This window comes from Onthophagus taurus, chromosome 7 (assembly GCF_036711975.1).
Source record: "Onthophagus taurus isolate NC chromosome 7, IU_Otau_3.0, whole genome shotgun sequence".
Lineage (NCBI taxonomy): Eukaryota > Metazoa > Arthropoda > Insecta > Coleoptera > Scarabaeidae > Onthophagus > Onthophagus taurus.
The window spans coordinates 5,754,941-5,779,496 of NC_091972.1; the positions used below are offsets into that span (position 1 = coordinate 5,754,941).

Here is a 24,556-nt window from a genome sequence, read left to right on the forward strand (position 1 = left end):
ACTCAGATATGTGTTTAAGAGCAACCTACCAATGTCTAAAAAGAAAAATGTTCGATCATTACATGACCCATGGGGCAGAAACACTGACTTTAACCATAACATCTGCCGACAGGCTTTGAATAACACAGCGTATAATGGGAAGCTCACTAAGAAATCACGTTACAAATGAGGATTTGCGCCGAAGAACTCACGTTACAGTCGTCATTTTTCGCATTGTCAGACTCAAAAGGAACTGGGCTGGACATGTAGCCCGAAGGAGAGATGGAAGGTGGACGAAAAGGATGTTGGAATGGAGACCTCGAGCTGCCAAACGGAGTAGAGTCCACCAACTCGATAGACATCAAGAGATTGCTAATAACTGGTTCCAGGCAGCACAGGACATAAGGAAATGGGTGGAAATAGGGGAAGTCTATGTCCAGCAGTGGACGCAGAGAGCTGAGTGATGACGATAATGATATTGCCGACCATATAGCTATCGTACAACCGGCTCTAAATAATGAAAAGCTTATTGTTGGAATTTTATGTTTACTAGAGAAATCTGTCTTGGTTAATGTGTTATTATAAGATGTTCTAGTTTAGATATAAAAAGGATACAAGAGATAGTTAAAGCAAAATTAGTTTTACTCAGGTGATTCTACAGTTTCATTTACCGTTACACTAAATGTGTAATGAAATCAACAAAATGTATAATAATAATAAATTGTAGGCGTAAACAAGATACATTTATTATAAACAAGATACATTTTATTTTCCCGGAAGAACTAATAATGCGACAACAAAACTAAAAAGCACCACTCAATGATTCTAAGAAGATGAGAACCCCAACGAAGAGAGATATTAAAAACTAAAATGATACGAAATTATTTGAAATTTCAATTTCCATTCATATTGATTTCAATTCAGGAAGCGAACCGTGGCTACAAAAGAATTGTAAAATGACATAACATCCGAAGTAATGATTCCCTCGGCAGCTTCTCTCGTCTGTATATCTACAAATTTATCTCGATCAAACGTCCCTCCTTTACTTCCGCCTTCGAAGCGTCCCGGATGCGCTGGGTCTTCTCACCTGGTTGAAACGACATGACGTCGAGGCTCTCACCGATCCTCGTTCGTCGAGTTGGGAATGCCGTGGAAGAAGAAAGTGTGTCAGTATGTTGGTGTGTTCGGCGTGTATCTTCGACGACGCCGCTTCGAATAGAGGCAGTTTGCGTCCGCGAGCTGATCGAAACTGATCGTGGTTACACCGAGTACAGAATTGTAATAAAAAGAACGTTTCAGTGAATATAATCAAGTATCGATAAACTTTCATGAAGTAGTTTTATTTTTGTTTCATCAACATCGCCAATCTTTTCACAATTTTGGATGTTTTTATAGAAATTTGGACACCCATTGAGGTAAGAAATTAATTTTGGGAAAAACTTTCTTTCATGACTAATATATGAGGTTGCGTTATGTCTATTTTAAAATATTTAGGTATCATAGTATCATTTTAGATGTGTTGTGAATTAAAGAACTTTCTATTGACAAATTTATTGATAAATACATTTAGGTAATATAAAGTAGTCTCAATAAATTAAAACTTTCACAGTTGTTTTCTTTTCCGTAACAATGGAAGCTCAGAAATATAAAGCTTGAATCATTAAAAAGTTGCTGACTCTTTCTCGACTTTCCCAGTTAGATGTCATCGAAAACTTTCATCGAGAAATTGAGAAAATCCACCGGTTTAATGTTTGATGGAGGCCGAAATCGACACGTACACAGTTACATTGCAGTTCAATTGCGAGTTTCCGTGTAGTTTAGTTTCTAGAATTGAAACAACCGTAGACGATTGAAAATTTATCCTTCTAACATAAGAACACCGTTCGTTTGGATTAAACGAAGAGTCTCGAGTAGTCGAGGGGAGCTTTTGTTAATTGGTTTGTCGGTGCTCGTCGGCCCATAACCGTTCCGATTTTTCGTACCCAACTCGGTAAACGTAGCGGTTCCTTCTTTGTCGTCGTCTACCGTAGAACGCCTAACTAACATTTAGGTCATCGCAATGAGAGGAGCCATCGCTCGAAGATTTGTGGTTATACTGTTTTTGCGTGCTGCGTGCAGATAAATAACAATTACTGCTAGGTACTACGATTGTGGCAAGATGTACAAGGTTGAAAATATAATGATGACAAAGACGTAATATTTGAACGCAATTTTTATGCAATTATTCTTAAACCCACTTTACTCAAATATTCACGCAACAAAAACATTTTCTTTGTGCGTTAAAACATGGAATATATTAGCTTCATAAAACGTTATGTAAAAAATGTATGATGATTCATTTTTAAATTAGTTGCAATAAAACAGAGATTTTTTGTTGAAAAGTATGTTCTTAAGAATCATTGTATAGGTGGTACTTAGAACGTATTTTCTAGTTAATTTGCATAAAATATAGCACGATGCCAAAATAAAGTGAGACGAGAAAGTTGATGTAACACTTTTAATGTGCAAAGTGTGCCAAGAATTATCTAACGAAAAGAGTAGGCGATCAAGCGTAACGTGATAAAAAGGATACCTGCGACGAATTCTTCAACAAGACAACGATGTCATCCGTTAATAATACCATACAATTAATCGAGGTTTGTTGTCGCAACAATGTCTATATAAAGAACTAAAAGAGAGGATAGAAATATGGTATAGTAGAAGAATATGTGAAACGTTGAGTTCTTAAACTTAAATAAGTTGCGCTAACAATCGCTTCATTTCCATCTTTTCTCGGTTCCGATATGTTCTATAGAGATATTATGGTATAAAACTCTTTGTTGAGATCTATTAAAGTCTATTAACCCGTCATTGCTCGCTAGGTCAAGCATAACATACGAAAACAAGTATAGTTTATTTTTTTTCTATAATACCTGTCAAATTGTTGTAAAGTTGGTAAAATTAACAGGGGGTTTTGTTTTATCATGTTTTGAAATAGATATGTCACACTGACGTTTGAGCTTTCGTTATTCAAAAAGAAAAGGTGCATAAAAAGTGTTGTGGGGTGTTTATTTGTCATTTATTTACCTAGAAAAGGTATTTTGTTCTATTTAATTACTTTGTAGCACGTTTTTACAATAAATATGTACTTCGTTAAAATCGTATTTATCTAAAAATGTATTAGTATTTTAACCTCAACTATTTAGTTACTGATAATTTTAATAAAAATCAGGAAAACAACATAAATTTTATAAGGGTTCTAGATAATACCAACAGAAACCCTAAACAATTTACATTGACAAGTATTATAGAAAAAAAACGAACTATAGCTTTGACCAATGACGGGTTAAAGGGGCTGGAGGGAAACGTCGAGGGGACAAACATAATGAAGTTCTGCAAAGGGGGGAGAAAATATTCCCTCTATCTTCTCGAATGGATGTGGCAGGGAAGAGAGATAGAGGAGGTGAAAGAGTACTTGTATTTGGGATAGGTTCTCGGAGGGTAATAAAATAAGGTTGGGTCGCACATGAGAGTGATGGCAAAAAGAGCGAGCAGGGTAATGGGCCAGGTTTAGGGATGGGGGAAAGCTTTTGGGAGAGATGTGGGAGAAAGAAAGGTTATGTTTGAGGGCTTGGTGAGGAGAGCAATGATGTGCGGTGCGAAGATGTGGGGATGGAAAGGAAAAGAATTGTTGGAGGATGTACAAACAAGGTATTGGGGATGGGTACTAGGGTTGACGAGGGAGATTCCAGGGTATATAGTGAAGGAAGAGGTTAAGGTGGATGGAATAAGGGTAGAAGCTGGGGAAGAGGAGTGAAGTACAAAGAAAGGATCGAAAGAAGAACGCATTGCAGGATATTGAGGGAGTGCTGGAGGGAAATTAAGGAGATAGGGAAGGATATTACAGGAGAGAGGTGAAATGTGAAGAGAACTAAGAGATAGGGACAGAGACATATAGAAGCAGGAGAGGACACAGATACGTGAAGGAAGATACAATGAAAAGAATCGGAAGATAATGACAGAAGAACTGCCAAAGTATCTATTGATGGAAGAGGACGAGGAAGGAAAAAGATTGGTGGCCAGATTCCGCTGTGGAAACGAGGAAATAAGTGTTGGTCGCGAGGGATGCAGCGAGTTAAAGAAGGAGGCGATAGATTATAAGCACAGATGTCGAGATATTATGATATAAATCTCTTAGTTGAGATCCATTAAAGCCAAAAGAACCTATTAGTTGAGGTAGGTAAGTTGTAAAGGTGTCATACAGCGAAATGTTGCATAGTTGTGTATCAAAACATGAACAAAGATATACAATGAGCCTCCCTATTTGTCGATTTTTCGTCGTTTTGGACGGGAAGCGTAACATGTTCAACCTTTGCAGCTTGCAGAATTCTGTCAGTGGGAGTTCTTTGTATATTTAGTAAATTTCGTGTTGTACTTTACAAGTATTTAGTTCTCTTTTGTTGTGCCTAGAATTCTTTTCAATATCTTTCTCTCAAAGATGATCAACTTATTTTTGAGTGTTTCGTTAAAAATCCATGATCCATTGTCGCATGTCAATATTGGCATTGATATTGGAATTACATTTTAAAAATCTGTTGGTAGGATATGCTCCGAAATCTTTCTAAATATTATTTCCAATGATAGCAGCGTTATCAATACACAAGATATAATTAACGATTCGTTGGTTTGTAAATTATGACACTTTGGCTTTTTTTTTCTAAAACCTTCGATTGTATATGAATTATTTTGCATAGTTAAAATTTGAATTGTAAATTCAATGAGCATTTGAAAATGATAAAAGTTGATAAACACCAAACGAATATTTTGCAAGTCTAAATTAAAACTAACATACATACATAACCAAAATTGAATAACATATTACGATCCTCTTTTATGACAAATTTTTTTTAACTGTGTGCTTATTTAATGCAGGTACAAGAAAATGCTTCTACGGTTGACATTTCTTGGATTGTTGGTAATTACATCAATTACAACAGAAAAAGGTAAGTTCCCCGCAACCAAATCGAATTACCATTTATTGCAATGATTTTCTCATGCATTTACTAAGAAAAGATGTATAATCGTTTTTCACAAAAGGTAATCATTAAATTGTAAGACCAGTTAAGTAATTGCATACTCAACAAGTGTACTTAGAAAGTGTAACAAACTGCACGTGATTTCAAAATACCTAACGCCAATTAAGTGAAGCACCCGGCGTGAAAAAAAAAATTTGGTCAACGTCCTCTTTATTAAAATTTCATAACAACTTTTTTTTTATTAATAGTTCTAGACGATTTGGAAAATCAATGTCCTGAGATAAAAGAATGCCCGTTTAATGCGGATCCGTGCATTGATGATCACGATTGCAACCCAACAAGTTCTTGTTGCGATAGTCCTTGTGGAAAAATTTGCACCAAACAGCTTTATACAGGTTGGTAATTCAAAATTTATGTATCGAAACGTATCAATTATGAGTCACGTCCTATATAGATTAGAACCGTAAAAAAATATATTCAACGACCTTCAATGCGAATTCCTAACGTGTTACGGTCGTATAACAAAAAAACAAAACATTTTACGCTTGAACAGAATTCAAGGCTGTTTTTTAAACAAATTTCTTTAATCAGGATGTCAAACATTGAGACGAGCGGAAGCGAGACGAGCGAAAGCTTTAGGCGTCGACGAAAAGAAGGTCAGAATGCCTAAATGCGCTAAAGATGGTGCTTTTGAACCGGTTCAATGCAATAACGAAATCGTTAGTTCTTGTTGGTGTGTTGATGAAGCCGGATTTGAACTACCAGGAACTAGAGCTCCCGCTGCGGCTTTAGTTAATTGCACTGGTAATAAAACAAATTTGTTTTAAAATGTATCTTAAATTATTTTTTTAGCACCTAAATTATGTGCGGCTCATACGTGCAGAATGTTTTGTCCACACGGTTTTGCTTTAACAGATGAAGGTTGTCCGTTATGTAGATGTCGAGATCCTTGTGAAGATATAAAATGTCCGGATTCGTTGGCTTGTCATTTAGAAGATTTAACATGTGCGGATCCACCATGTCCACCGATACCGACGTGTAAGTGATTTTCTTTCCAAGAATCGAAAGCCAGCGAAACTTTGTATTGAAGTGGCCACTTTCACTTTGAGTCGTTAGATTCCAAATAATTCACGCGATTCTCCGTCAAATACCACGGGAGTAGCCGTTCCCACGCAAAGGTCACGGCTTCGGGAGATGTTCTTCTCTTTGCGATTCATCTTGTGCAATCGGAATCTCCCTCGTTTCGGTGTTGCAATAGGTTAAGAACGTGAAACGCCTATAATATCAACAATAGAGCTGTTGCAATCACGTATTTTCTAATTGATTCTTTCGCATTGGCATTCGATCTATGTACAAAAAAAAATGTGTCACGTCCCAAGGACATGAATTTTTTTGTCTTTGACGGTGCGTTTTTAATTTCTTTGCAGGTAAAAGAGGTCGTAGTTTAGAAAATATATGTCCCGTGGGCGATCCGTTAAGAATAAGCGAAACAGTTCGTCCATTTTTATGTGGAAATGATGCTAGTAAACCGAGTTGTCCTCCATTGTACCAATGTTTGGTTCAACCAGGTAAAGTGCACTTTCTAAATTCACTCTTTAAATGCTAATTTGTCACCACGCCTCTACCTTTTCGTACCTAATCAATAAATCAGCTTTGTCATGAATTTGCATCACAGATGCACCTTCTATAGTTGAATTCTTCAGCTAACTCACGAGTCACTCAAACGTGACAATCATTTCTACTTGACCTTTCAGGAAATGAATACGGCGTGTGCTGCCCGGCTTCTTTACAAATAAGAAAGACGGGCACGTGTCCGCTGAAGAACGAAGAAAGTTTAGATTGCGGTACGATGTGTACCCACGATTTAGAATGTCCTTCCATCCAGAAATGTTGCGATTCCGAACAATGCGGAACATCTTGCGTACATCCCAAAAACGCTACAGAATGTTTTCATCAAAAATCTGTATCGGAATTATTAACGATTAATGAAAATTCTAAAGGATACGTTCCACAATGCACCGTTGATGGACAATTCGAACCAAAACAGTGTAGTAGAAATGGATTAGTTTGTTGGTGTGTTGATAGAATGGGACGAAAATTACGAGGATCAATGGGTCCAGCTGATATGGCTAATTGTTCTTTAACGGATGGTAAAAACTAATAATAGAATTCAGTTTTTTTAATTAATTATTGTTTTCAAAATACAGCTAGGAGTCAATCTTTAGGAAGAAGCATCAATAATAATGGTGTTCAATGTGAACGACATGAATGTGCAGCAATTTGCGAATACGGTTTCAAATTAGATGAAGATGGTTGCCCAACTTGTAAATGTGACGATCCTTGTGATGGGTACACATGTCCTGAAGATGAAGAATGCGTAACTGTTAAAGACTCAACTTGCGCCGATATATTTTGCCCTACTCTACCATTCTGTCGACCCAAAGCCATTTATACAAATCCATGTTTAGATGGAACACCATTAACTGACGAATCTAGCGGCGCACCAATCGCTTGTGCATTCGAAGAAGGTGATGGAACTCTTTGTCCTGGTACACATAATTGTACCGCGGTACCAGGATCAACCCAAGCAGTTTGTTGCCCGATTGTATCCCATGAAAATATTCAAGAAGATGTAGAAAGAGTCCAAACCAGTATGACTATCAAATCACAACAATTTAATTAAAATTAATTAATTTTTATTTTAGTGTGTTATTATTTACATAGTTTTTCTGAAAGCATGGAAGGAACGAGGGATGGTATGACCATTGCGATTCCTCCACCATCTTGTGACAAAAACGGCAATTTCTTGATGACTCAATGCCACGATGGGTACTGCTGGTGCGTTGATCAATTTGGTACCGAAATTCCTCGTACGAAAGGATTTGGAAACGCAACAAGGAATTGTGAAGAATTAAGACGAACTTCCGAATGCTTAGATTTAACTTGTCGAATGGGATGCGACTATGGGTTCATTTTAGAAGAAGACACAGGATGTCCTAGTTGCCAATGTCGAGATCCTTGCTCCAGCGTGAATTGCGGCGAAAACGAACAATGTCAATTAGTCGAAGTTAGCTGCAAAGACCATTATTGCGCACCAGTTCCAGCTTGTAACTAATAAATATCTTTTTTCTTTTTAAATTCAATTAATAAATTTTCCATCTTTCTAGGTCTCCCAAAAAAAGTGGGGCAATGCCCGTATATAGTTCCCGCGACGTCTTCTTCTTGCGAATTTGAGTGCAGTTCGGATTTAGCTTGCAACGGAACTATGAGATGTTGTTCTAATGGTTGTGGCACTCAATGTACCGAACCGCTATTATTAACAGCTTGCCAACACGAAAAATTATTAGCCACACATCACGCGCACGAAGCTGCATTACCAGGAAACATGTTCTACATCCCAAGATGTAAAGAAGATGGAAGTTTCGAATCAAAACAATGTCACCCTCTAAAAAGACAATGTTGGTGCGTCGATTCACGAGGATTCGAAATCTCCCAAACACGAACAGACATGAAACAACCACTAAATTGCAACAAAACCGAAAATTCCCGGTGTCCGTTATACAAATGCGCCGAAGATTGTAAACACGGTTTCGAAATTGATCAAAAAGGATGTCGTACTTGTAAATGTTCAGATCCTTGCACTAAAATTTCATGTAGAGAAGACGGGGAAATTTGTAGATTAGTTGACGTTGAATGTGTTGATGGACCATGTCCTCCAATAGCTATGTGTCTTCCGAAAAAAGAAAATCCATGTCAATATGGAGAACCTTTAAAATTAGGAAGTAGCGATGAAACTATATCATGCGGACCTGATTTCGAAAGTTGCCCATCTTCACATAAATGTCAATTAAGTCCTTTTGGTGAATATGCAGTTTGTTGTCCAAAACCAAGTAAGTCAAATTAAGAATTATTATTTAATCTATTTGAATAAACTTAGATATGTGAGGATTTTTTTGTGGTCATTATCATCGAAAGCAACGAAGCACTCGCTTTTAATAGGGAGCTAACACTAGTACTGCCACAAGAATTAACACTAGAATTACAACTAATTACAACATTCGGGTTTAGCTGTACGTCTTCTAGTATTAGTTCTGGTGACAGTGTTAGCGTTAGTTCAAGGGATAGTGCTAGTGTTAGTTTTAGCTTTACTTGTATTCAACAAAAGGTTGTTGCATACTTTTATTGAAATAAAACGAACTAACACTAGACCTAAAACTAGAAAGTGTCGGGTTTAGCCGTGCGTCTTCAGTTCTAGTATTACATTAGCACTGTTACTAGAACTAACACTACACCTAGACCTAGAATCATTCAGGTTTAGCCGTCTTGAGAGACGTGCGGCTAAACCCGAATGATTCCAGTTCTAGGTGTAGTATTAGTTCTACTTTTACACTAACACTGTTACTAGAACTAACACTATACCTAGAACTGGAATCATTCGGGCTTAGCCGTCTTGAGAGACGTGCGGCTAAACCCCACACTTTCTAGTTCAAGTGTTAGTTCTAAAGATAATGCAAGTATTAATTCTAGTATTAGTTCAATAACAGTTATAAAGATTAATGAAAATTGCTGAACTAAACTACAACTGAAAGCATGCAAACGTTAGTTAATCAAATTAATCAATTTTAACTTATTTTCTTCTAATTTCGTAGGAGAAGTTTGTTTTGAACCAATGGATATGGGCCAATGCGACAACGAAGAACAAATTGAGAACATCACCAGATACTTTTTCAATCGAAAATCAAATAAATGCGACTCATTCTTATACAGTGGCTGTCAAGGAAATCAAAACAATTTTGAATCTTTAAAACTGTGTAACATAGTTTGTCCCATTCTTAGTCAATGCGAGCGATTACGTGAAAAAAATCAACGTCAATCTGAACGATACAATAAACCAACTTTCACACCTCGATGTGAAAAATCAACTGGAAGATGGGAACCGGTTCAATGTTTAGATCATGTTGGTGTATGCTGGTGTGTTAATCCTCAAGGTGAAGCACTAAAAGGGACCGTTACACGAGGTGGTCAACCCGAATGTAACTTTAGACAAGCTCGAAACAGGATGAGAGATCGATCTGATGTTAGTCACGAAGCTGATATTGCTTTGGAAGAAATTATGATGCAATTGAATGAATTCGAAGATGATTTTGAAGAGGAAGATCAAACTGAAGATGATACTTTAGCATGGGAGTTACCTTTAAGATCAAGATGTGAAGCTTTGGGGGCGTCTTGCGATAGCAACGGACAATTTTTGTCTAATCAATGCGATGGGGATATGTGTTGGTGTGTAGATGAAGCTGGAAATCAATTGCCAAATACTGTTGCGTTCAAAAAAGGAGACCAACTTTGTTGTAAGTTAAATTATTTATAAGTAAATTAAATTCTATGTTTTAAATTTTTTAGTACCAACACCAATTGAAAGTGTCGATATTATTCTTGGATTTAGAGGTGAATTCGATGATATTACAGCCATACCTGTAATAAATCAAATAACAAAAATCGTTAAAAACTTAAGAGGAGCTCCAAGCGATGATGGATTTCTTACCGATATAAACAATGATGGATTGTATATTAAATTTTCTTTGATAGGAACTAACAAAGTCGACGTAGCTTATCGATTAGAACAAATGGTTACTCAACAAAGATTACCAGGAGTTTCTGCAGATATAACAAGATCAAGATTCGTACATAAACTTGGAAACATTGAACCTCTAATGGCAGAAAGAATTATTTCGTTAGAACATCGCGAAATCGTATCGCAATCACCAGTTTCCTTGATTGCTCATTACCACACTGCGTTGATTGTTATAGCAGCTGGATCTGCTTTTATAATATCCGTTCTAATCTTATTGGTTATTCTTTATAGAAAAAAAGTGGCAAATTTAAATACCGCCAATTCAAAAATTGTCGAAGACAATCAAAGGTTTTTATCACTTAATCGACCAATTTATATCGAGCTACCAAATGAAAAGCAAGGTCAAGAACAAAATGTTTTAGAAAATTCCCCTTCTTGACTGAACTAAGCCAAAAACTTTTCGGTGTTAATCTGTAGTATTTGTGATTGTATTGTGTTATTTTGTATATGAAATGCCTTATCTTGTACAGAAAACCATTGGAACGCGAACGCATCACCAATTTAGTATTTAAGTTTAATTTATATCTTATTATAAAGTATATTATTGTTAGCTTTTATGATAAATTAATAAAATAAAACAATCAAGTATTATAAGTAGTTTCATATAATTCCAGATAAAGCTCTACTTCCCCCAACAAATGCTCAAATTACTACGGGTGTAAATGTCTAATTTGGACAACATATCACCTAGTATCTAAAATCAGCTGAGTTTTGAAAAACAAATTCTATTGATATTTAAATTCATTTATATGCCTTAAAATACGAATTTCTTCTTCGTATGCAACATCTCGTTTCTTTTTTCCAAATAGGACTGTACCCGGAGCGGCCGTTGTTGTCATAACATTATTCTTATCTCTAAGCGTTGTGATTAATTTCTAAATACAAAAAAAGTTTAATTATTTTGTAAGTTCATTCGTATTTTTGAAATTTTTACCAATACTAGTTTTATTAGAAAAACGGCAAATGTTAAAAACCCAATCGTCATTAATGCACCCTCGTTTGATGGGAAATCCATGTGATAATCATCTTCTTTTTCGAGGTGTTTAGCTTGTCTTCCTTCTGGTTTAATCGGCCATAACCTATTTATCTTATTTTCTAGATTGGTTTTATTTAAGAATATATATTGATTAATTAAAATGAAATAAGTAATAAAATTAGTAACATACTTATGTTGTAAAGAAGGTTATTCTTTAAATCCAATAAAATATTAAGTTTACTTTTGAAAGAGCCATGATTATGCTTTAATAAATTATCTTGGACATCCTCAATATAATTTGGAAATTGAAATCTTTCTTCTTTAATATCATCATATAAAAATTCTGAATCTATTCGTTTGCTAAACATGGAGGTTTCCGTTTGATTCAGAAAATAATCTGAGTCTGTGGTGTAATGTTGAGTTGTAGCAAAAGTAGTGTATTTATTGCTTTCAGTTGTATCAAATACTTCCGATACTAAAATGAATACTATTGTTATAAGATGCTTCGAATTGAAACTAAAATTATAAAATAACCTGCGTCTCCTTTTGGTTGTGGAATTTGAATCCATTCGGAATTAGCATTATTTAATATACTAAGACAACCTAACACTATCAGAATCATTTTGTCAACTGAGAGAATCCTCTACAACGGGGAAGCATATAGCAGAAAATTGTTGCAGATCTAACTGAACTTTTTTCCGCTTGTTGCATCTTTTGTTCTGAATGTATTTATAATAACGGAAAAGTGACAATGAACGGATACTAAAAAAAAATGTGTATATAAAAGTCAGTTTTCAAAAACAATATATTTAAAACAGTATAAATTTACAATAAACTTGTATTATGTAATGATACACAAAAAGTTAAAAAATTTACAATTTGATTTTTGATGAAGCAGCATCTCTGAAATAAAAAATATATATTAGATTTCTTTGTTGTTAATAAATTAGAAAATGAAACTTACAATAAATATAAGTTTCAAAAAAAAGATTCCTTTTTAAAGAATAGTTGACCGAATCTGCTCCTCCATTTGGATTTCTTCCATCAAACTAAACTCCACCTTCATATCCTACATTTGATGTGGTGGTCCTTGAATCCAAGCGGAGATCATCCTCTTCTTCCGGTTCGCATCGTCTTCTTCCATATACTGGAGGTCCTCTTGATCCAGCCCGCATCCTCTTCATCCATGTGGTGTATCCATCCTCTTCTACCGTCCAGGTTGATCCTCCTTTCATTTCCGGTCCATCCTCTTCCTGTGTACGGGGTCCACACTTCCATTTGACAATTTCCTCGTCTATCATAAATTTTATAAATTATCAGCAATCACGTTTACCTGAGATACTTCTTTGAGGAGTTTCTTCTGTTATTTAAAATAATATATCTCAGTTTAAAATGTATATGTTTGTTTTTCATTGTTTACAATCTCTTCTGCAAAAGGTGCTCCTTTCTTCTATGGTGGGATCTTCTTTCCAGTCGAATTCCTCTTCATCTGCCACAAGTTCTTTCTTCATCCAACTGCAATCCTCTTCGTCCGACCGAAATCCTCTTCGCTCTACTGAAATCCTCATCCACCCAATCGAAACATCCCATTAAAAGATAGCATGATGAGAAGTGTCCAAAATTTAAGTCCTCTTCGTTCGTGATGTTAGATCCTGTTCCTCCATCGGGGCTCCAAGTTTCCTTTTGGCATTCTCCTCCTCCATCACAGATATATACTATAACTTATCAGGACTCATCATGTTACCTGAGATCCTTTTTTGGGTTTGCTTCTCACATTTGAAGTTATATTTCTGAGTTCAAAGTATATATCCATTTTTCTTGTTCCCAAGCCAAATCCTCTTCATCCACCAAGAATCCTCTTCATCCAATCGGAATCCTCTTCATCCAATCGGAATCCTCTTCACCCAATCGGAATCCTCTTCATCCAACCGGAATCCTCTTCATCCAAGCGGAATCCTCTTCATCCAATCGAAATCCTCTTCATCCAATCGGAATCCTCTTCGTCCAAATGAAATCGTCTTCATCCAATAAGTATCCTCTTCGCCCAGCTGATCCTTCTTCGTCGGACACTGTACTCCTCCTCTTCGGCCATCCGCAATCCTCTTCTTCCGTCGTTGATAAACATACTGCAACTGGAAGCAGTTCTCCAAACAGAATCCTCTTCAAATGCCAACATTTATCATCCGTCGAAAAAAATGACCAATCGTGTCCAAAACGCCTCTTCCTCCGTGAAATGATGTCTTCAACCCTCGATCATCAGACGTCCTCTTCAACTCCAAAGAATCCTCTTCGCAAGATGAATATGTATTTCTAATTGGAATCAGGTTCTTTGATTGCAGATCTTCTTCTATAGTTTTTTATTTCTGGGAACCTTCCAGATCCAATAATAATTGTCCCTTATTTTAGTTACGAATATGTACCGTGAATAAATGGCATTAAAATTTTTGTTGTCTTGTACAGCATCCATGAAAAATCTTCAGAGATCCCTTGACGTCCTGGAATCTTCTTTGACGATTACGAAGCCTCTTCGGGAACTGGAGATCGTCTTCATCCATTAGAAAATCCATCCTCTTCAACAGCCACGACTCCTCTTCGACCCTCCGGAATTCCAAGTACATTTGGATTGGAACGACTGGAAATTTGTTTCAATCTGGTTGGAAGAAACCTTGATGGAAGTTTGAACAGGAACCTTTCCCAGCGATGATTCTTCTTCGATGACCAGGAACCGATGATCAGAATACTTCTTCAATAACCAGGAACCTTCGCCGACGACCAAGAACCTGCTTTCATGACCAGGATTTTTCTCTGAAGACCAGAGCGCTTCTTCCATGACCAAGAATCTTCTCTGAAGACTAGGAAGCTTCTTCCATGACCAGGAGAATCTTCTCTGAAGACCAGGGAGCTTCTTCCATGTCCAGGAATCTTCTTCGATGATCGGGAATCTTCTGCGCTGATCGGGAATCTTCTGCGCTGATCGGGAATCTTCTGCGCTGATCGGGAATCTTCTGCGCTGATCGGGAATCTTCTGCGCTGATCGGGAATCTTCTGCAGCGGCCAAGAATTTCCTTGATGATCCTTTGAATCCTATCCGATGATTTTTTGTGAAGCCAGGAATCTTCTTGGAAAAGCAGGAATTTTCTTTGTTGTCCAAAGTGATGTAGTTGACGACCATGTTTGCCACAATAGAAAATCTTTGAAGACCAGGTTTCTGCTGCCACCAAGATGTCCTCCTCCACGGTCAGAAATCCTCTTGAATTGCAAGGAATCCTATCGAACGAATCCTTTTCACACGACCAGATGAGTTCTGTTGTCGGGAAATCTATATCATCACCAGGAGTCTTTTTCGGCGGCAGAAAATCTTTTTGATCAATGAATTCTGTATCTCTTAATGCCTAAAAAATGGTGGAACGATCCGATTGATCTATTTTATCTCCATAACATGCCCCAATCGGATGTTGTCGAATATTGTGTTTATTCACTATCAACCAGTATTAGCCAAACGAATTCTTTTGAATCTAAGATTTCTGATAATCCATATTTTCAAATTTGTGTTTCAATTTGCTGCGATAAAAAAATAATACTTAATAACCACAATAATTATGAACACAAATTAGAATACCTGTTCTGTCCTCTTGATCTACTTTATATCCAAAATTTCGAAACATATCTCTACAATTCGTGCATATTTTTTTTGTGCTGATAGTGTTCAAACCAATTTTATTCAATCATATTTCTGAAAATGCGCAATTTTAAATGTTTTGAATCGAGTCGTTTTATTGTTTTTTACCTTCACTTCCTGGCATGATGCTTTTTATTCCATTTATATCTAAATATTAAATGCGGCTGCTAAATAATAAAACCTATCCATTACAACAAATTCAGAAATCCAGTATAAATTTAAGCTGTAAAGAAATTTTATTAACCAACTGTAGCTCTTGCTTACCCATTTAAGAACCTATAAAAGTTTTATTAATTATCGCTACAGCTGGAATTTGCTTCTTAATTATATAAATTTTTCTAAATAAATCGTTAATGCATATTTTAGAATGTCGATTCTTCATCAATAAAAAATAAAATAATTTTGAAACCAATTCTGGAAAATACAATTAGTTGCCATGCCACATAGTGGCTACCATAGCATAATACATGCAATAAATACATTAATAATACTTGCAGTCACTAAGACCGTCTCCATTCTAGATATAAGCACACGTTATATTTGCTAACGCATGCTCAATCGGTACAAAATTTAAAAATATTCATTTTGAGACACATTTCAAGCGTGGATGATCAAACTTCTTTAATATACTCGACGGCCATTTGGTTAAAATAATCTATAACAGTTAAATAGTTTCGTTTGGCTCACAAATGTGGCGAAAACAGAAGGAAAATTGTGCATTAAATGAAGAGGTACATACGAACAAATTGAGATAATTGGGAAAACTTAGACCTCGCAGAGGGTAAATTTTCGCAAAAATCCTAAAATTTGTAAAAAGATTATGCTGCTTAAAGGGCTCACTAACGTTATAGAAACATTTATTTGAAAGGTAATAAAAGTTGCGTTACGTATTAAGTGATCACTATCAAGCTGGATGCATCATTTAAGTATTACTTGCAAAATACACATCAAAATTGTTGGATAAGCCTTCTAATTGCGTGGTAGTTTTATAGAAATGGTGACACATGGTTTTTGGCTTCCAAACTACAAAAAAACGAATCGATTTTCGATGTACATTACATACCAGGTTAAAATTTCAAAAATTGGACAACACTTCAAAAAAAAGTCGCTAGACATTGGTATTAAAGTACAAATTCTTAGGCGAATTAATACGATGGTTATAAAGCATATAAATAGTGTTTTAAGCATTTTCTGGAAATCGTTGAAAACTTATCCCAGAAATGGAGATAAACCGTCAAAAAGTTCTGAAAATTAAACAAAGCAGACAAAATTAAGCCACCTATTGTGGCTACTTAAAAATGTACTCATGAAATACTTAATTTAAATGGATTAATTAATAAGTAAATCATTTCCTAGATTATGAGGAATTCTAAAACAGAGTAACTTTCGAATTGTTTCAAATGTTACGTTACCATAATGCTGATATATTTTCGATACATTCCTATGGAGAATTTGTTTGAAACATTTTATTGAAACCGGATTATCTTCTAAAATAAAATCGTTATACTTTTTACGTTACCACAAAGCGAATTGGTTTTTTTGTTGCAACTCCCAACGAATCACGAATTTTTTCGCCTCGATGCCGATTTAGAAATTTTATAGAAAATAAGTCTGAAAAATAGCGTTGGTTTGTAACTTGAAGTACATACGATTTGTTCAGGAACGAAGGTATGCTTCAAACATCTTGATCAACAACGAAATTGGATTTGTAGCTCGATTTATCAAAAACATCTAAAATGTAATTATATTGTTGGTATTTTCCGGGTACCATTAATCTGATAAATTTCTTGAATCTTCTTAAGATGTTAGTTTTTTTCTTATTTTGATGATTTTTCAAAGTTTTTGCGAAACAAATATCCGACTGAAAAAGTAGTATTTGGATTGCAACATAATGCGAAATACATACGATTTAATAAGAATCAAATTTAACTTATTACAAAGTGAAGATGAATTTGAGTCCGACTGAAAAAAATAAAGTTGGGTTTGCAACTAATGCAAAATATAAACGATGTATTTGTAAAAAGAAGAATGTTGAAGAAGGAAAATTTGTTCTAAATAAATTAATTCAATTTAATTGAAGCCAACATTTCTTGTTTTCAGGAAAATTAAGTTTCTTTCTTCTAAAACGAAATTAATTTGTCGTTAACATTCTACATTACCATAATCAATTTAATTATTTAAGTATCTTGTTTGGACTCCCATCAAAGTTAATTTTCTTGTGTTCACGCAGTAATTAATGAAATGAAGACAAAGATGTGCACCATATTTAACGAAATGTATCTTCTAAAATAAAATTAATTTGTTGTTACGCATTCTACATTACCGCAAAGGGCGTAAGATGAATTTTGATTTTCATTTTCTTGATGATTTCGAAATTTATATGAAACGAAATTCGACCACAAAGATAGAATTATTCAGGAACAAAGAAAAGTCTGAAGTAAATCTTGGAGGATCAAAAATTATTAATTTGTGTTAATCCTTATTTGCTTTTATGGAAAATAGCTATTTTCTCTGCAATGTAATTAATTTGTATTCTACATTACCGCAAAACAAACATATATTTAAAAGGTAATAAAATTTGCGTTACGTATTAAGTAATCACTATCAAAAGCTGGATGCATCATTTAAGTATTACTTGCAAAATACACATCAAAATTGTTGGATAAGCCTTCTAATTGCGTGGTAGTTTTATATAAATGGTGAAACATCTTTTTTGGCTTCCAAACTACAAAAAAAACGAATCGATTTTCGATGTATGTTACATACCAGGTTAAAATTTCAAAAATTGGACAACACTTTTAAAGAAAAAAGTCACTAGATATTGGTATTAATGTACAAATAGGCGAATTAATACGATGGTTATAAAGCATATAGTGTTATAGTATTTTAAGCATATTTTCTGGAAGTTGTTGAAAACTTATCTCCAAAATGGAGATAAACCGTCAAAAAGTTCTAAAAATTAAACAAAGCAAACAAAATTAAGCCACCTATTGTGGCCACTTAAAAATGTACTCAAGAATTACTTTAAGGAATTAATTAATAAGTTAATCATTTCCTAGACTGTGAGGATTTCTAAAACAGAATAACTTTCGAATTGTCTTAAATGTAACATTACCATAATGCTGAAACATTTTCGATGCATTCCTATGGAGAATTTGAATACATTTTTGTATAGCTTGGATTTGTTTGAAGCATTTTATCGAAACCGGATTATCTTCTAAAATAAAATTAATCTGTCGTTATACTTTTTACGTTACCACAAAGCGAATTGATTTCTTTGTTGCAACTCCCAACGAATCACGAATTTCTGCGCCTCGATGCCGATTTAGAAATTTTATGGGAAATCAGTCTGAAAAATAGCGTTGGTTTGTAACTTGAAGTACATACGATTTGTTCAGGAACGAGGTATGCTTCAAACATCTTCATCAAGGACGAAATTCGCCAATTGGGTTTTATGGTAAAATGTTAATCGTTTTAGTCCAAAACGTGTTATCAAAAACATCTTCTAAAATCTATAATTATATTGAATTTCTTGAATCTTCTGAGAAAGTTTTGAACATTATAGTTCTTCTCATTTTGATGATTTTCAAAATTTTTGGGAATAAATATCCGACTGAAAAAGTAGTATTTGGATTGCAAAATAATGCATACATACGATTTAACAAGAACCGAATTTAACCGCTACTATTACAAAGTGAAGATAAATTTGAGTCAGACTGCAAAAAAATAACGATGTATTTGCAAAAAGAAGAATGTTAAAGAAGGAAAATTTGTTCTAAATAAATGATTTCAATTTTTAAGTTAATTCAAACCAACATTTCTTGTTTTCAGGGAAATTAAACTTCTTTCTTCTAAAACGAAATTAATTTGTTGTTAACATTCTACATTACCATAATCAATTTAATAAGTAGTGCTTCAACTCCCATCAAAGTTGATTTTCTTGTGTTCACTCATATTTAGCGAAATGTATCTTCTAAAATAAAATTTATTTGTTGTTACGCATTCTACATTACCGCAAAGGGCGTAAGATGACTTTTGATTTTCTTGATTTCGAAGTTTATATGAAACGAAATTCGACCGCAAAGATAGAACTTATTCAGGAACAAAGAAAAATTTGAAGTAAATCTTGGAGGATCATAAATTAATTTGTATTAATCCTTGTTTGCTTTTATGGAAAACAATTTTCTCTGCAATGCAATTAATTTGTATTCATTCTACATTACCGCAAAACAAGTATGATTTCTAATCATCTTCATTTTCTTCTTGGTGTCGTGTTGGCACATTGACATTTTAAACGAAAAGAATCACTAAAAAATAGCGTTGGGTTGCAACTAACACAAAGTACGCACCATTATTGACGAGGAATGGTAGACAAGATTTCATTCTTCGCTTTGAATAAGACGAAAACGCGAGATATTTAACTTAACTTGCTGTTGCGCATTCTTCATTAATGCAAGGAGGCAGTTTTAGATCAGTAAGAAAGTTTTGAATTTTGTGTAACATGGTGAATTCTAAAACGCAAAAACCTACCCTCCTGAAAATTGTCTGCATCTTTCTTGGATAAAATAAATCTTCTTAATCCTTATGATAGTGGATGTTGAAGCGGTAATGCAATGGTTATTATAATAACTTGTTTTGAGTGGATATACAAAATAAATGTTGCAAACTAAAACAAACTTTTTTCTAGCACCAAAAAAAAACTATTTGTAATTCAAAAATCCTTTATGAAGTCTCTTTCTTATCCAAAACTGGGTCATGATTTTTGTGATACGCAACATTTTCTTCTAAACCTTTTAATTGTATTGGCAAAAAAATACTTTTGGTGTTGATCTTTACTCTCTAAAAAAACAAAATTGTGTTGTAACATACCCGGGATTCCACACAGTCCCTTCTTGATATTTCATTGAATTAAAAAAAAATTAGCTTAATTCTGTAAACATTTAAAACTTCTTTGTGGGGATAAATGAGATGTGGATTAAAATTTGTTGCAAAATACAATGGGAATTGATTTAAGGGCCCATCCTTTTCTCAAAAGTTGTAACAACAAAATTCTACAATACAAAAAGTAAATCACCTACATCTTTTGAAGATGTTTTCACCAAAACTTAGTATAATTTATGTGTGATCATTTATATGTTGACAAAGATTTCCATATAACACATTGATAGATATCTAAACAGTTTGTGACAATTTTTTTTACTTCCCCCATATTCTTTCTGGGCACAAATACTACAACTCAAAACCAAATATAACCTACTGTAATTACATACGGTTTTGTATTAATATCCTCCTCATGCAAACCCTTTTTTTAATGTTGACATTTATGGCGATACTTTATGACTGAAAAATACAAAATTGTTTTTGCAACAAACCAGCATCTACATACAGTTATTTTTCCTTCTGGAAATTTGAACTTGGAGACATTTGAGTGCATAATTCGTGCTGTATCATATAGATGGCGTTAATACAAAGTGTTAAAAAACCGAACGCGTTTTTCGTAATATTTCGAACTTCTTCGTAAGATGACGTTGATTAGAGATGAGATAACAAACGTAGTTTTCATTGTTGAGACTAAAAAAATGTTATTGGACATGCAAAATGGTAAATTATTTAATTATCCACAAGGATCAGTATGAAAAGAATTATTTCAAATAACACATGATATTCAGTCCATCTACCAAAAATAATTGACATAGATATTCAATAATTATCACATCACTTCATTATAAAAAAAACTTTCAATATGACATACCATGAAGTAAAATATGGTCCTTATAGATGATTTCACCTGATGTTGGAGGTTTTTTAATCACATAAATGCTTTATACATATATATAATGAAGCATTTTATATTAAATTTAGAATTTCTTGGAGAATTAAATTATTTAAACTAAAAAAAATTGTAGCATGCAAAACATTTATCTGAATTTAAATTGTCCATTAGAAAATTGGCGAAGTATATACCAATAACTTTAAGGCACATCTACAACTTAAAATGCAAAAAACCTACTCCATATACATACATTTCAGTTTTCAAACATTTTTAAATCTCTTGTATGCTTCTCCATCATTGATACAAATCTTTACACTTAGATACTAAATTTTGATATGTCAAATTTGACTACATAATAACATTGGGTCGCAACATACCAGAACTATAACTTCCTTCCAAAGGTATTTTCACCATGATCTTCAAATTTTATGTTCCTTTTTATATTTAAAAATTAAGTTTGTTTATTAAATTGATAGAAAAATTAATTAAATCCAAAATTATATATTCAATTATAGATTTGAAAGTAAGTTCCATTGATTGACTTGAATCCAATTTATTGCTAATAACCGCGAATGATTTTCCAAAAAATGAGCTACAAACGAAAACGCAAAAACCTACTCAACTCACTACATACGATTTTTTTGCCATTGAAAGAGATCCAATTTATTTCATCAGCAAACATCTCGTTTAACGTCACGTTCAATTTTTGAATGAAACTTTTATGTATGAACAAAATACTCTGCATTTTTCATCATTCTGAAATCAAAGCAGTCGAGTACAGAACTTACCTTACCTTATATTTAACTCCCCTTGATTCTAATTGAAGATGTAATGGTGCTTACAGGATTGAACAGGAAATAATGACCTCATTTATGCCTCATGCATGACTAACACCAATGATTAATAGGAAATTTTAATTGACCAACTTAATTCGGATTACCTCTTCCAACATTTTTTTGGAATTGTGACAGCTTGGCAAAATACAAGAGGGACGAGCATTTATAAAGTAAGTTCCGTATTTCTTGGTTATAATTTTCTCTTTGGCGAACATAACTTCTTCTGGTTTTCTCAGGGCATTAATAAAAGCAAACTTCTTTCAGCGTTTCCTTTTTAGTACAATTAGAATTGGCAGATTTCTGATTTTCGCTTGGAAACAAAGTCCAGAGCTTCAACTGCCACCCTAAAGGAAAATTTTACGACTAATTTTAACATGAGGAAAGTTTTAATTTAAAAATCAATGATTGTCCAATAATTTTTTGTTGGTTGGACAATCAAAGACGGATTTTTCTTTTTTGTAACAAAAATAATTTTAAAAAAACCTGTCCATGGTATTTTTCGTTACCAGTTTGCGAAGCTAAGCCTCAGGTTCAACGTTCCGAACACGAACGGTTGCAACGCCCTCTCGAAATTTGCCACACCTTGCTTCGCCATTTCCTCTCTCTCCTCTTCACATAAAAATTCAAACAGATTAATAAAAAGTAAAAACGAAGGGAATCGAAATAAATCACTCAAATTAACACCAAATTGATATTATTTGTATTTATTTATTACTATTAAATTTTTTTAAATTTCAAATATACAAGAAAAAAGAAGGATTATTTAACTTGAATCTTTAGGAAAGCCAATTTAAAAATAAAATTGGATGATACATTTACAAACCAAACAGTAGTGTCAGAGTGAGATCCGTTGGCACCCAAAGACCCCAAACGACCAAGTCCTTCGGGATAGAGACTGCAAGAGAAAAATCCTTCATAATATCACAGTCTTACATCACAGCTTGCAGAGTTGATTTTTTTCTTAAAGAGAAAAAATAATCATTATCTAACGGGAACTTTAATTTGACTCAAATCAGTTAAAAATTGGTCCAAGCTTGCCAAATCTCCGTATCTCTCCCAATTCGAAAATTTCATCTCCTCCGCATCTAACGGCCGCTCCATTTCCTTCTTCTTCTCCAGCCATTTTTGTTTTCTTAATTTTTGCTTAAAATCTAACTCGCGCTGAGCCTCGAATAACGCATTGGAAAGCACGGTTTCCATCAGAAGATCTCGGCACCTTTTCTGTCTAACCAACGTACGTTTCGTCTTGAATTTCGTAATCCACGCGATTAAATCTTCGGTATTACAGGTCTTCCTCGGCATTTGTGGATAACCCATAATCGAGAAAGAGGTTTTTGTTTAAGAAGTAAAACACACCTTTTAAAAAAAGTCGATGGACGACGCCCAAGTTCGACGAAATCTTCTTGAAGGGGACTTCCTCTGGAAACGACTCGTACTCACTTGAACGCTGCGCTTGGAATGACGAATGACGCGCAGCGAACGGAGCCTTTTATACCTCGGTCACCTTCAGAAAGTGTATTCCTACGTCGCGTAAAAAAAGTAGTACGGGTAAAATGTTTAAAAAAATCGGGTAAATGTTAATGTTATGAAAAAATGGTTATTGGTTATTTGAATAAAATAGTATTTTTAATGGAATGATGGTGTATTTCTTTCTAGAAATGTTTTTGTTAATGTTTAACGCAATTTCGTTGCTATAGATTTTTGTAGACGTCATGACCCAACGGACGACAGATGCCTTGGATGCAAAACAAAGCGTTCTAGAATGTAGTATTTTTCTCTGGAAATTTATTATTATTAAAATGTTTTTGAGGCTTTTTGTTTAAAGGCTTTTTGAGGAGATTTTAAAAAAGTTAAATCAATTTTAAGGATCGTTTTAAATATTTTTTGAGAAATTAAAAATAGTAATTAGAAAAAATACATAGAATATATTCTACGTATGTACTTAAATATGTTATTGTTTACATTGATTAATTAAATATAAAATGAAATTTAATTATGTTTTTAGGTTTGTTTGTAAACAACATAGAACCCAATAGTCACGAAATATGGAAACCAACAAGAAGAATCACGAGAAAATCTAATGAAATATCAACGTTAAATATTGATAATCGACACAAAAATAATGGTTTTGCAAAATATCTGGAGAAAATATTCAGTCCCACATCTTCAGCACCCCAAATTTCATCACTTCTGTGATATACAGGTGTATCTGAATGACTGCAACAAACTTCAAGGAGTGATTCTTTAGTGAATTTTAAGGGTACTTTGATATATGAACCATGGGCGACTTCGGCTCCCCTAAGGAGCTACACCCCTTCAAAAATGGCGGAAAATTTTGGTTTAATTTTTTTTTCTCAAAAACCATAAACGCTAGGAGACTAAAATTTGGGGAATATGTTTAACTCATAATAGGGCACGTTTTGACCCTATTTGTACTTTCAACCTACCCCTCTAAACTACTAAACGTAACCACCCCCTTTACATTTTTGCTAATATCTTTTTTATGCAGATGATAAATACATTAAAAAAATTTTATCTAGGTAGATGAAAGTATCATAAAACTTTTTTGTCTGTTTAAAATTTTTCCAACAACGAGTAATTTTTGAGAAAAAATATAATAAAGCAAACACTGCACGTTAAACAACGGAGTTGTCGATCAAAAGTTG

At 34.2% G+C, this 24,556-nt stretch overlaps 2 protein-coding genes across 8 annotated transcripts; one reads left to right on the top strand and one right to left on the bottom strand.

Moving 5' to 3' along the window:
• The first annotated feature begins 1,129 nt into the window (after positions 1–1,129).
• LOC111415052 (uncharacterized) lies at positions 1,130–11,220 on the top strand. Its single transcript, XM_023046543.2, has 12 exons — positions 1,130–1,394; positions 4,891–4,961; positions 5,243–5,389; positions 5,586–5,798; positions 5,847–6,032; positions 6,422–6,562; positions 6,749–7,144; positions 7,202–7,645; positions 7,700–8,101; positions 8,162–8,884; positions 9,644–10,342; positions 10,395–11,220. Exons 2-12 carry the CDS (start codon positions 4,901–4,903, stop codon positions 11,003–11,005), a joined length of 4,023 nt encoding a protein of 1,340 aa, XP_022902311.2. The 5' UTR covers positions 1,130–1,394; positions 4,891–4,900; the 3' UTR covers positions 11,006–11,220.
• On the bottom strand, positions 11,213–23,557 carry LOC111415053 (uncharacterized). 7 transcript variants are annotated; one of them, XM_071197656.1, is made up of 8 exons: positions 23,247–23,557; positions 22,397–22,785; positions 15,390–22,234; positions 15,222–15,335; positions 12,567–15,163; positions 11,793–12,505; positions 11,561–11,721; positions 11,213–11,501 (listed from the first exon to the last, which is right to left on the bottom strand). In XM_071197656.1, exons 6-8 carry the CDS (start codon positions 12,169–12,171, stop codon positions 11,352–11,354), a joined length of 690 nt encoding a protein of 229 aa, XP_071053757.1. In that variant the 5' UTR covers positions 12,172–12,505; positions 12,567–15,163; positions 15,222–15,335; positions 15,390–22,234; positions 22,397–22,785; positions 23,247–23,557; the 3' UTR covers positions 11,213–11,351. The 7 variants fall into 7 exon arrangements, with proteins under 7 accessions (XP_071053757.1, XP_071053756.1, XP_071053759.1 ...); XM_071197655.1 differs by having other exon boundaries at positions 22,374–22,785; XM_071197658.1 differs by having other exon boundaries at positions 15,390–21,941; positions 21,995–22,785.
• Between the last annotated feature and the right edge of the window lie 999 nt (positions 23,558–24,556).

Excerpts from the sequence above, each read along its gene's own strand:
- LOC111415053 (XM_071197656.1), bottom strand. The coding sequence starts at position 12,171 with ATGGATTCAAATTCCACAACCAAAAGGAGACGCAGGTTATTTTATAAT. Across the intron at positions 11,722-11,792 it reads TAACCTTCTTTACAACATAA|AAAATAAGATAAATAGGTTA; the intron begins GTATGTTACTAA and ends AAACCAATCTAG. Across the intron at positions 11,502-11,560 it reads TTCTAATAAAACTAGTATTG|AAATTAATCACAACGCTTAG; the intron begins GTAAAAATTTCA and ends TTTTGTATTTAG.
- LOC111415052 (XM_023046543.2), top strand. The coding sequence starts at position 4,901 with ATGCTTCTACGGTTGACATTTCTTGGATTGTTGGTAATTACATCAATT. Across the intron at positions 6,563-6,748 it reads CCAATGTTTGGTTCAACCAG|GAAATGAATACGGCGTGTGC; the intron begins GTAAAGTGCACT and ends TTGACCTTTCAG. Across the intron at positions 10,343-10,394 it reads AAAAGGAGACCAACTTTGTT|TACCAACACCAATTGAAAGT; the intron begins GTAAGTTAAATT and ends TAAATTTTTTAG.